The following is a 12,267-nucleotide window of genomic DNA, read 5'->3' as shown; positions in this document are numbered from 1 at the left end:
GGTCGCCTACATAGGCCTGTATTCCAGGAACATGCTGGCTGCCCTATTTGGAGAAGCAATGCCCCTGTAAACATGCTTTCGCCCAAGACAAGACCCTCCCTACAGGGACCTGGGTATCTGATGGAAGGAGAAAAGGCTGACAGAGCTGCCCTCCCGTCACAGGGCTGGGCTCTGAGAGGCATAGCTGTGGAATAACTGAGAAACCAACACAGACCACCACCACGATTTTATTCTTAAATAAATGCTCAGTCTAAGGCCAGGTTAGGCAGATGGGTGAGATGCAGAGGAAGTGTAGATTCTGGGCGTCTCCCTGCAGTGAGAGAGCTGGGCTGTGCAGGGAGGCAGATGGCCAAGGAGGGTAAGCGGCTGCTCCCGGTGGGAGGAGGGCGATCAAACTAGAGTCCATTCTGTGGGTGTCAGCAAGAGACAGAAAGAAGCCAAATCTTCCCACATTCTCTCACAGGTTGTGTCTGAAAGCTCAGTGTGGTCCTGAGACCCAAGGCCTCCTGCTCTGGGCTCTCCATGCCCAGCTCAGGAAGTATAGGCATGACCTGCTTGTGGCCTGCCTGATCTGTTACTAAGTCTTCCCAACAAGAGCTCAGGTTGAATGGCAGCAAAAGGGAGAGGGGCCACACGTCTGACACCCAAGTTTTCCACAAAGATCCATGTTCCCAGGCACTGCGATGCCATAGGTCTGCTGGGGCCTTCCCCATCTGCCCTGACTGGTATCCAGGCCGCTCTCCCGAGGCATTGCAGACAGTGGCCCCTCCAGGCTCTGGGGTGTTGGGCTGGCCGGAGGAAAGGGATGAAGGGCAGAGGTCTTCATGCTCCTTCAGGTAGCGAGATTCAGTGCTGGCGCTCAGGTTCTGACTTTCCCAGGAACTCCCTAGACCAGGACAGAATACATGTGAGCTGAATCCCTTGGCCCTGAAGAGCCCCTCAAATGCATCTGTAGAAAACCCACTGTGAGCTCACCAGCAGGACATTAATGGCATCAATGGAAATTTGTAGGAATAAAGACAAGTTCATGGGCTACTCACTACACCTTGTTCTAAACTTTAGCGCTGTACTCACCTAAATTTCCTGTACTATATTCCTTTTATAATAGAGAAAAATTATAACCCAACCTTTCAGTTCACTGTGCCCTCTCAGCAACCCACAACCATGTGGCAGGAATGGCAAACTGCTAAAAGAAATGTTGCTTTGCTGCCCGACTTTCAGGGCCAGCTAGGGGAGAGCTGAGGTTTAAGCGAGAATTACTCATGAAATATACCTCACTGAGGGCTGCTCTGAGCATCCCTGTGGGGCCAGCTGCCTCAGAAAGGCGAACTCTCCCCATCCCAACCTTGGCATCCAGCAGAAGGTGACAGGAAGCAATGGATGGTGCCAGTGCCCTTGAGGGAGACAGGGAGAACAGGCAGCACATGCTGCATCATGGGCCTTGCCCTGGCACAGGAGCCAGATCCTAAGGCAGAGCCAGGCCACGTCCAACTGAATCATTCCCTGCACCACTACTCATATGTGGGGCCTGCATCAGGGCTGTGGCTACATCCATGCCTGGTCCAGGATTCCACTCAACACAGCATAGTCAGTACAGCCTCTAAGAAGTGGCTGTGGAACAAAAAGCTTTTGAGCAGTGAGCCCAGGTCAGAGTTCCCTATGTGCCACATGCAGCGCAACCTGACAGAATTGCTTGGGAGGGACTGAAGCCTGACCACAACAGCAGGCCACATGCAGTGGTCCGTGGACTGGGCGCAGCCATGTGGGCTTCTGTGTGCACCTGCACAGCCTGTGCCACAGGGACATCACTACTTGTCTGATCATGAAAGCAGTCCAGGAGGGATAGACAATAAACTCTCTCAACCCCTCTCAATGGAAATGAAAGGCTCCTGAGTCAGTGTGTCTCTTGGCCCATTAAGACCCTCGGGAGCCTCAGTGGCTATGACGTTAGTGGCTATGACTGAGTCTCAATGGCTATGACCTGGCCTGAACCATCGCTGCCCAGGATGGCATCTGTGATAAGAAAAATGCTTCACCTCAGTATCCGTGGAAGCTCAGGGCTCTTGTAGATGTACTTGTGCCTATAGCCAAGGTCTGAATGAAAGGGGATAAACTGAACTTTGAAGTCTCGAAAGCTTCGAGATGGTGCAGCGATATTGTAGAGCTGAGGAGAGAGAGAAATGGGTCAGCACCCAGAGACAGTGTGAAGGCCCAACACCTGTGGGTAACCTGTCTTTCCCCTCAATAGAAACTGTTCAGTGGCCTTTTGAAGGGCAACTCAGCACCATGGACCACCATCCCCAACATGCACACAAATTCACACACAGTACTTCTGCCCCACTATCTACAACAGTCAGAAGATACTGGAAGGAGCAAGGCCCAGACTCAGACTGCCTGCCATTCTAGTCCCTCTCTGCTTTCAGGCCTCCATCTTCGACAACTCTGAAGACTGGAAGACCTCTAAAGTAGAATGTAAAGCTGGAGAGCTGAGACTGGTGTGTGGATCCAACAAGGCCAGGAGGAGTTCCCAGGTCAAGGACAGTCAAAATGCCAACTCCCTGTTGTACTGCTTCAGGTCACCCAACTCCATGGTGGGGTAGGTGCAGTGGCCTGTTGGGGCTTGTTCTGAGACTGAAGCAAAATGCCCCAGGCTTGACAGACTCCTCGTTTGAACCTGCCCTTGGCCTTTTACTATCACACTCTCATACACTTCTGGGCAACAAAGGTAAGCAAGTGTGGAAGCCCCAGGACAACATAATATTCCTGATATCAATCCAATCCCAAATGCAAGAAAGATGAGAGGTTTCTGTGGTCAGGCCTAGTAACTATGAGGACCTCTGTGTTGGAGCTGGGGAGCACCTCCCAGCTGAGGCTCCACTGTCTGGTCTCCACCAGATAAGACCCCTGAATGGGAACCTGGAAGCCATTTGCTTATTTCTCATGGTTCCTCTTGTAGAAAGCAATAGCTTCTCCCGTACCCACCCCAGTCTCCTCCCCGCCTCAGCCCCACGCACACAACTCTAGTCACCACCTCCACCCTCTTCCTTACCATACACCAGCAGCAGAACACATCTCACATCAGCCTGTGGCCTGCCTGTTCTGGTTCTGGGTCTGTTCCAGGCCTGTCCCCTACACTCACCTTTCTGCCAAGCTGAAAGGGCACAACAGGGTCGTCCTCAGCGTGCAGGATGAGCAGGGAGCAGGAGATGTGCTTCACACTGTGGAGGGACAGGGGGATTGGATTAAGGCCAAGAGAGGGCCCACTGGGTCTCCTGCCCCCCAGCCCTGGACCTGCTTTAGGGAATCTTTCACCGTGTTGCTTATTGATAGTTTTTTTGTTTATTAGAGAACTGAGAGTTGATTTCTTAGATGTTTCTATCAACATCTATTATGGATGATAGTTGTCAACCAAATCTAAAGATCAATTCATTCAATCAAGCTGGCCCCTGAATGTTTTCTAGAAGCTGCAAATATTTTTTTCCAGTAGTTTATTCTTTAAAAGTTACAAAATAATATTTAGAAACTGAATGATTTACATGGGCCAAGAAACTTAACTGCAAATGATTGAAAAATCTATTACAGCCACTAGTGTCCAATTTAGTAGTGTTAATGACATTTAAAGTCACTCCAGCTCTGAATGTTTACAAATTAGATAACATTTTCAGTAGGGATACAAATCCCTTCAACAAACCATGTAAAACAAAGGCCAGGCTATGGACTGGGCACCCCTGCTAAGGTCTCATGGGGAGCTGGTGGACACAGCATCTGCCCATTCTGGCAACTCTACACCGATCTTGGTTTCCGTAGGGCAGCATGTGGCAAAACCTGGTACTTACAGGGCCGTATTGCCCCACAGATGCCCAGACTACCCAAAGCCTGTTTTGCAAGTGGTGCATAAGCAAATACTCTATTTTCATGGAACAGCATTTCTGTAAGTAAGTCAGAACTTCACACAATGTAATACCAATTTTTCAGAGTTACCATCATGGTTAGTGTGTCTTTGGCCTTCTTGGTAGTCTCAGAGTTAAGCCTTAGCACTGTCACCTCTATGGCCTGAGTTCAATCCTTGGCCAAGGAGCTAACTTACCACATGGTGCAGCAGACCTCTCCTGTTTCACCTGCTGCTCCCCTTAGCAGTGTATTTCAATCAATCTGCCTTTTCTGCTCCCTACTTTGTCTCTGTTGAATCCTCTTACACCTCAACCTTTTGGCCTTTTATGTTCTATGCAAAAGAAAAAAAGTTCTTCTTGCAAAATTAAATTAAAAAAAAAAACCCACATATTTAGTCTGCCTTTAGCTTTACACTTTCTAGAAGAGATGCCGCTCACATATTGTGACCTTAGCAAGTACTTGGCACCAGGCATGCCCACCAAGCAAGGGCTCCTGACGTCCAGTGGATGAGGTACTTCCTCCCCCAACTCTCAGTTGTTGGGACAAGGCCAAAAGACAGCTTCCTGGCACCTAGTGTCCACTGTTGGTTTGTTTTAAAAGAAAGTCCATTTACTCAATTAATTCTGCTTTTAGTTTTATTTACAAACAAGCAGGTTTTACTTACTTATTTCCATTTTTAATTTCAAAAGAAAACAAATTTGAGAGAGAAAAATACTTTTTTACATCATTTCAAAGTGTAGATATTAAAAATGTTAACTAGGGCCCTCCCTGGTGGCGCGGCGGGTTAAAGCACAGCACTAAGAAGCTTAAGCCACTTCCGCATGACCCCCGCCTGCCCTGGAGGAGATCCATATGGTGCAGCAGACCTCTCCTGACCAGCCCGCTGCTCCCCTCAGCAGTGTACTTCATCGATTTGCCTGTTCTGCTCCCCGCTCTGTCTCTAGTGAATCCTCTCACCCTCTGCATCTCTGACCTGTACCCCAGTTCTGTATGAGTAAATAAATAAATATTTTTTTTAAAAAAAGTTAGCTAAATATTTAGAAAAGGATTTGTTTTCTTAAATAAAATGAGAAATATCACAAAGACAACATTAATCAAATGTGAGCACTGTTCATTCAAGAGTCCTTAACTAGAATATATTTAACTTTTGGAAATATTTTTATATATTTAAATATTTTAAAAGTATACTTTTATAGTATCTTTTTTTTAAGATTTATTTATTTATACATACAGAACTGGGTTACAGGCCAGAGGTGCAGGGGTGGTGAAAGGATTCACCAGAGACAGAGTGGGGAACAAAACAGGCAGATAGACAAAGTATACTGCTGAGGGGAGCAGCGGGCGGGTCAGGAGAGGTCTGCTGCACCATGTGGATCACTTCTGGGGTGGGCAGGGATCGAATTCATGCTGAAGTGGCTTTAGCTTCTCAGTGCTGTGCTTGAACCCGCTGCGCCACCAGGGAGGGCCCTATAATATCTTTATATTATTAATAAATCAAATGTCATGACAAAATCACATTTTTATTAACAGTTCCTATTATTGTTTAAATACCTGTTCAGGAATTCTTATTTTGACAGATTATTTTCAAGTAAAACAACTTTACTGATAGAAAAAAATTAGTCTTTCCAACTTTTTTCTGTCAGAAAAGGCTTTGATTTTCTTTTGTACAGTCTGGTGGTGAAAAAAAAAACCCTAAATATTCAGGCCCCTCCCGTGCCACCCCTCCCCCCCATTCAGTTAATGAGATTGAGGTAGCTTATCTTGGGGGTCCTCAGGGATTTTCTAAATTTAAAATTAGTTACTCTATACAGTACTCACTTTTCGTCATTTGCAAATTTAATTCCACTGCTTGTAATGGGATCCAGGAAGAACCAGTCAAACCCAGGGAAGTATCTATATATCTGAAGGTGATATGGGAACAAAGTGTCAGTTAAAGCCCCTTAGGGAAGGATAGGGCGTAAGGTTCAGACAGAGGCTACCAAGTACCCAGATGTGGTCCCGGCTTCTAGCAGATTGAGCTATGGCCTCACAAGAGCTATATGGGGTGGTACAATATATAACAAGACTCCTGGTTAAGAGGCCCTCAGAGTGACCATAGCATGGACTGCCCACAAAGAGGGGCTCCCACACCTCAGAGCAATAGCTAGTGTATGCTTGAGAGCAGACTTCCCCCAGACACCAGGGCCACTGGGGAGAAGGGGTGGGAGGAGGACTAGGACCCTTATAGAAGGAGGGCCCAAGGCCTCCGTCCCAGCAGTGAGGGACCAACTCACTCTGGAGGACCCACTGGACTTTACCTTGGGCATCACTGAAACAAGATGGGGAGAGTTGGCTACCACACACCAAATATGTGGCAGAAAGTGGCACTACCCATCATCTCTACTCCTGGGGAGGCAGCCAAGGCAGCAGTCCTGGGCCTAGGCTTAGCCCCAAGGGGCAAAGCTCCGCCAAGTGGATAACCATGCCACAGGGCAAGGCCTCCATGGGTCTGCTCCCCTTGGATGCCCCAGTGGTAAATCAACCTGCTACCTGGGTGGGAGCTATAAACTTCTGGGCAGCTATATAGTTAGTTAGATCAATGCCCAGAACAAATAAGGATTAATTTTGAATAAAGCCTGCATTCATCAGATTATTGAAATAATTTTCTTATTTTTAATGTTATACTTACAATTTCTAAATTCTTACAGTAATTGTTTAAATAAGTGCTATACTTGCCACTGAGAATGGATGACTCTTAGCTTCTTCACGGATATTAGTGAATGGCGATTCTAATATCAGGGCATCTGGAGGTGTCTCTAGATAAATTTAAAACAAACAAAACAGAGAACTGTGAGACAGGCAAGAAGCCCCAAGGAAACACATACTCTATGGCTCCATAGCAAGTCCATGGAAGAACCAGCCCCCAGATAGGACAGTGGAATCAGCTGGCCCAGTCCCTCAGGCCCTGTCACAAGGTTGGCCACACACACTGAGGGAGGGAGAAACCCTTGGGTGGCCTTTGGTTGCTCCTGAGCACTCACGTGGCCCTGGAGATGCTCCACTAACAGTTGAAGTCCAAAGGGGGTGAGAGTTTGGGGTGGCTGAGTCTGCCCAGGCTCTGGCCCCAGTGTCCAGCTTCAAGAGCTTAGAGAGGAAACCAGTGCTATCACCTTGCTAGTTATCCATCAGCACCCACCTGCCTAGAACGCGAAGCAGGGCTAGAACTCGGGGCACCTACACCACCCAGCCCCAGCTACAGGACCCAATCCACACACCAAAGCTCACAGGCCTACAGGAGCCCTACCTCTCTCACAGAGGCGCCGCACCAGATTTGTTGCTACTCTGGGAAGACAGGAAAAATACAATTCAGTTGAATTATGACAGAGTTGTTTTATTTTTATTTTATTATATTGATGTTCATTTCTGTACATTTGATTTCTCCCCTCAGGTACAGTCCCCGTAAATCTGCCGCCACCTCATCACCCACGTACCATCACCAAAGCCCCTTGTGCTCTTCCCTCCCCTATTGTGACTTCTCTTTTGCCCCCTCCCCTACTGTATCTCTCAGTTTCCTTATATTCCTCCTATAAGTGAAAACATCTAATATTTTTCTTTTTCCTTCTGACTTACTTCACTGAGCATCATCCCTGACAGAAGTTGTTTTAGGTGGAATTGTTCTAATATTGGAACATGCTCAGAGAAGTCATGGGATCTGTGAACAGTACATGAGAGTAGACAATACATCCCAGAACTATGCGCAGGGTGGCTACTATGAGCTAACTAACCCCTCTGACTGGATGGTGATTACGGTCACTGCTCCATGTCTGTGTCCCCTACCACACCTGGGTCAGCCTCCTTTTGGCTATACTGTACCATCAGCTGACAGGAGGCTGTGACCAGTCTGCTTAGCTCCTGGCCATAGCCAGCATTTGAAGTTTGTAGGCCAGGGACATTTGCCTTCTTAGGGGAGCAGATCCAATGCAGACAGCCAGAGCAGGATGGCTTCAGCCCTCTACCTTTGAGAATCTATAGGTCACTCTCTCCACAGATGAGGCCCTATCCCAGATACCACACAGCCTGCAGGCCCAGCCCAAGTGTAGCATTTTGTTCCAGGCAAGGAGCAAGAATCACAAAAGGGGTCACAGTCTTGTGCTGTGACAAGGCAAATGAAAAAGGGATGGTTGCTGAAGGTGTTGGGGCTCTAGGCATTGCCAACAGCTTTTTTTTGAAACACCCTGAACCTGACATCAGCAGAAGCAATTAAAGCTGCCCCCATCAAGCAATTAAAGCTGCCCCTATCAAGTACTTCCTGTCGTAGCAGATGTTGGAAGGCACTCTGTGCCTCCTGCAAGTTCTCTGGTAAGCCTGGCATGAGTTAAGTCATCAATTTGTTTACAAACTTCCCTAACATATCTCAAGTCACTTCTTGGGCTATAGGATTCAAGTAAGTCAAGCCCTTCCTGGTTTCTTGTGGCACTTCATTCCCTGCCTTAAGAGGAATGCTGGGACTATGACCAACAGGCCACCCAGGAACCCTCAGGAGAGCCCAGGTTGGAAAGTTGCCTCACAAAGATCTGTTCCACAATGGCCATCTCACACTGGAGACTCTTACCCAGTGCCTAGGGAATGGCCCCAAATATATACAGGGTTGTCTCCACTTCTTGCTTTGATCCAGTCAAAAACATGGAGTGCATCATATGTCATGCCCCGCTCTGATGGTGTTCCTATTGAGTCGCCCCAACCTGGGAGAGAGAAGCAGGAGGAAGTCAAATCCAGCCCACAGACCTTCTTGAAGGAGTCAGCCCACAGCCTCCTCCTTCTCAATAGGCATGCAGACCCAGCTCAGCCTGGGGTCATAGTCTCTGCCATCATCATCCTTAGTTTCCTGCACAAGGTATCCTGAATAGCCAACTGCTATTTCTCCCACCACTCTTCATTTATACCTCATGAGCCTGAACAGCTGTCTAAGAGCCCCTGACCAATTCCAATGAGCAGCTATACAGACAGGAGTAGTCATACATTCAGACCTCTCACAGCAGTGACAAGACATCAAACTCCCTAACACTTAAGACTTGCTGGAAGCCAGCCTGGGATGAGGAACTGACAGGCCAGGTCAGTGGGACTTTAGTCTATCAGGGACTTTAGTCTACCACTACTGGGGTACCTTGAGGCAAGGTCTAATTCCACGGCCTAGCTGTGGCCCAGCATTAGCCAGGCCTAGGAGCCAGAGGCTCTGGGAAACAGAAGTAAGCAGAGATTTCAGGCTCAACACAACCCTGACCCAGAAAGGGAAGTAGCTCCTAGAGAGGAAAGCCAACCATTTATCTTCCCCAATTATGTCTTCCCCAAGAGCCTTCCCCTGCATCACAGGAAAGGTCAAGTGCAATTGTCCTTTCTAGCAGCACAGCAGTGAGTCATCATCAAGTGATCTGAAGCACCGCTGGTTCAGGAGCAGGTTCTGCTGCATAAGCAAACCTCACAGGGCTGGTAGGCCACCCCTGGGCCTCCAGATGCCACTCCAGAGAAGGGGCTGCATAAGAGACAACACCCTAGTGCCTCAGGGTCCTCGTGGAAGTCAGGGACTCAAGGACAGGAAGAGACAGAGGCAACATAGACATAGAGGGGCAGGAAGATAAGTGGAGTTTGTCTCTTATGAGGCTTAGAAATACACAGACTCAATAAGAACTAAAATGGTAAAGTCTTATAGAGAATTTCATTTCTTGTTAGAAGCACAGGGTGGTGAACCCAGGCCAATCCTCATTATGCTAAGGTCTCAAGTGTAGCAAAACCTTCTTTAGCATGGAGAAAAGGATGAGTTACCTTCTAGATCCTCATTACAGAGTTTTTCTCATCAGAACTTTCATTCTGACAGAACACTCTTACATGAAAAATTCATCCTGTGGCAGGAAGAGTAATAACCTTCAAAGACGTCTGAGCCCTACTCCCTAGACCCTGTGAATATATTGCTACATGGCAAGGAAAAATTAAAAATTAGGTTGCAACAGGAATAGAGGTTGCTGATAAGGTATCCTAGAGGTGGTAGGTTTTCCTGGCTTCATTGCAAGGGTGCAAAGTTATCACAAAGGTCATTATAAGTGAAGGTGAAATACAAGATCAGGATTAGAATGATACTGACTTGAGGACCCTAGGACTGAAGAATGAGGCCTCTAGAAGGTACAAAAGGCAAGGAACTGATTCTCCTATAGAGCCTCTTAAAGAAGTCACTCCTGCCAATACTTAGATTTAGTGGCTAAAGAGTTTGGCTTCTGACCTCAGAAATACAAGGTATGTTGCATTACACTTATGTTGCTTTAAGACATTAAAATGGTTTGTGATAATTTGTTACAGCAGCAAGAGGAAGCTAACACAATGCCCATACCCTCAATCTTCAGAGCAAGTACATGGAGAAACACATTCAAAAGAACTCTCACCTCTATAGTCAAAGGTGACCACATGGTAACCAAGGGCGCTCAGCACCTGTGAAGTAAAAGATAAACATCGAGGCAACAAGTCTATACATCTCAGACTTAGGGTAACTTGCCTCTGACTAAACCCATCCTGCTTCCTGCCATGGTGCCCGCATGGAAATTAATTAAGACTGTCAAATGCTGTCCCATTTCCAGCTGCATCTTACATAGCCCAAATGTCAACTGCTGCTACAGGAGACTGATACCTTCATCCTCAGGAATGTGGAAAGGAGGCCTCCCAGGTGTGAAACATATTCCTGTATCCCAAAGTATTCAACCACATTTGGGGGGCCCAAAGACATTCTTCTGCAGCTTCCAGGTGCTCTGACCATTACCCAGAGACTCAGGAGGAAGAACCCCATAGTGCAGAGACAGCATCCAGAGACCTTTACTGCACAAGTATTCCTCAGATTGGGAGCTTTGCTGAATTTCTTTTTTTTCAATCCCTCTAGATTAAGTAACCCCTCATTAGATCACTTTCATAGCTTCCACCAGAGACCTTATTGTCCAGAGCCATACTGGAGCTGCTGATCACCAGCCAAGGTTAATGCCCCAGAGTTATGCTGCCTTCTCGTTGGGAGAAGTTCCCCCAGTGCTTGCTGCCAGCCTCTAGCTCCTGCAGAGCCTTCACCCACCAGAGCCACGGGTAGAAGCTATTTCTATAAACAGAAGCCTCAAAAGGGGACTGACAGCTTTCAGGCACCCCCCACTGCCCACCCCTGGCTCCTCTGACATGATTCAACTCACTCAAGAGACAAACCCTCCAATGGCCCAGAGCCATCCACCCAGTGTATGGTGGACACAGTAGTGCCATGCAGAGCAGATGTTTCAATATATCTGTTGTATCCATTGCACCCTGAGAGCAAATGAAGATGTATCTGAGGGGCGGGTGTGGGGAGAGGTGAGGTGGGCCATGGGACACTTGTCTCAACTGCACATTTCAGACTCTGAAGATACCACCCTTGCAAAGGGAAGGCTTGCGTGCCTGCTGGCAGCCTCTCTTTTCCCAGGGAGAACCAATGATGCTTCCACAAAGCTGGTTTAGGGAGGTAAGAAATTGCTGTGCAGGCAAAATCCCAGAGCTGCAAGTCAACAGAGAAGGATAGCTCCCAGACCACTTCCTCCAAACAAGCAACACAACATTCAAGAATAATTCCAAAGGCCTTTTGTGTAAATTGTCAATCTCAAGTATATCATCCACAAAGTCCATTCATTCTGATTCTGTAAACTCCCCCTAGAGGCAGCACTATGGAAACATTCCATGATTATACTTTCTACAAAAGGCAGTGTTGGAAGGACCAAAGTGATTTCCTCTCAAAATCATTAGGGGACGCCCTTTTGGCAGCTGGGAAGAACACACAGGCAACATTCTGTCCTCTGCACGGACCCTGAGGAAACTATCATACGTTTGCGGACTCTGTTCTGCCTACCACACAAATGCCAGCCCCACTCTGCCTGCCCACCCGCCCATGCACTCTGCTCCATGGGCGCCAACCTCACTTACCTTGTACAGCTCTACCCGGTGATCACCTCCTCTAGAGCACCAGTGAAAAGGAAACAAGAGCGATGTTAGTGGGTCCTCTCAAAGGGGCAGGTACTAGGGCATTATGCAAGCTCCTGGGCCCTTAGTGACCTCCAACCAGGGAGAGTTGACCTCATCCTTAGGGTACCCTAAGTGGCCCCAGCTTGCCTCTGGTAGAATAATGCCAAGGGAGGGTCAGGCTTATCATTTTGGGAACATTTCTTGTTACCTTATATTTTCCTGTTACCTTTTATTCTTACTAGTTAGTGCACACCTATAATACAAAACCCAGAAAACATGAAGGCTGAACAGCAAGCCTCATCCACTCCTGCCCAGACCTGGCCCCTTCCTCAGCTTCCCAAGCTTACTTCTGTAGACAGAAGTAAGGGGTTTCTTTTCTTTTTTTCA

The 12,267-nt window shown here is 47.6% G+C and overlaps 1 protein-coding gene across 1 annotated transcript in view; it reads right to left on the bottom strand.

The window, feature by feature from the left end:
• Positions 1 to 207: 207 nt before the first annotated feature.
• ABHD12 (abhydrolase domain containing 12) overlaps positions 208 to 12,267 on the bottom strand; it is an 81,657-nt gene continuing 69,597 nt past the window's right edge. Inside the window, exons 5-13 of the mRNA XM_004687121.2 lie at positions 11,842 to 11,872; positions 10,302 to 10,347; positions 8,483 to 8,612; positions 7,175 to 7,212; positions 6,607 to 6,686; positions 5,710 to 5,792; positions 3,140 to 3,218; positions 2,037 to 2,164; positions 208 to 886 (exon numbers count right to left, since the gene is read on the bottom strand). Of these exons, the coding sequence (XP_004687178.1) occupies positions 847 to 886; positions 2,037 to 2,164; positions 3,140 to 3,218; positions 5,710 to 5,792; positions 6,607 to 6,686; positions 7,175 to 7,212; positions 8,483 to 8,612; positions 10,302 to 10,347; positions 11,842 to 11,872 (655 nt within the window). The 3' untranslated portion in view covers positions 208 to 846. The remainder of the gene's footprint in view (positions 887 to 2,036; positions 2,165 to 3,139; positions 3,219 to 5,709; positions 5,793 to 6,606; positions 6,687 to 7,174; positions 7,213 to 8,482; positions 8,613 to 10,301; positions 10,348 to 11,841; positions 11,873 to 12,267) is intronic.

The sequence above is a fragment of the Condylura cristata genome, unplaced genomic scaffold (genome assembly GCF_000260355.1).
Source record: "Condylura cristata isolate star-nosed mole 26May11 unplaced genomic scaffold, ConCri1.0 scaffold00022, whole genome shotgun sequence".
Lineage (NCBI taxonomy): Eukaryota > Metazoa > Chordata > Mammalia > Eulipotyphla > Talpidae > Condylura > Condylura cristata.
The sequence above is the reverse complement of the archived record's forward strand: the minus strand, read 5'-3'. Positions and strand labels throughout refer to the sequence as shown.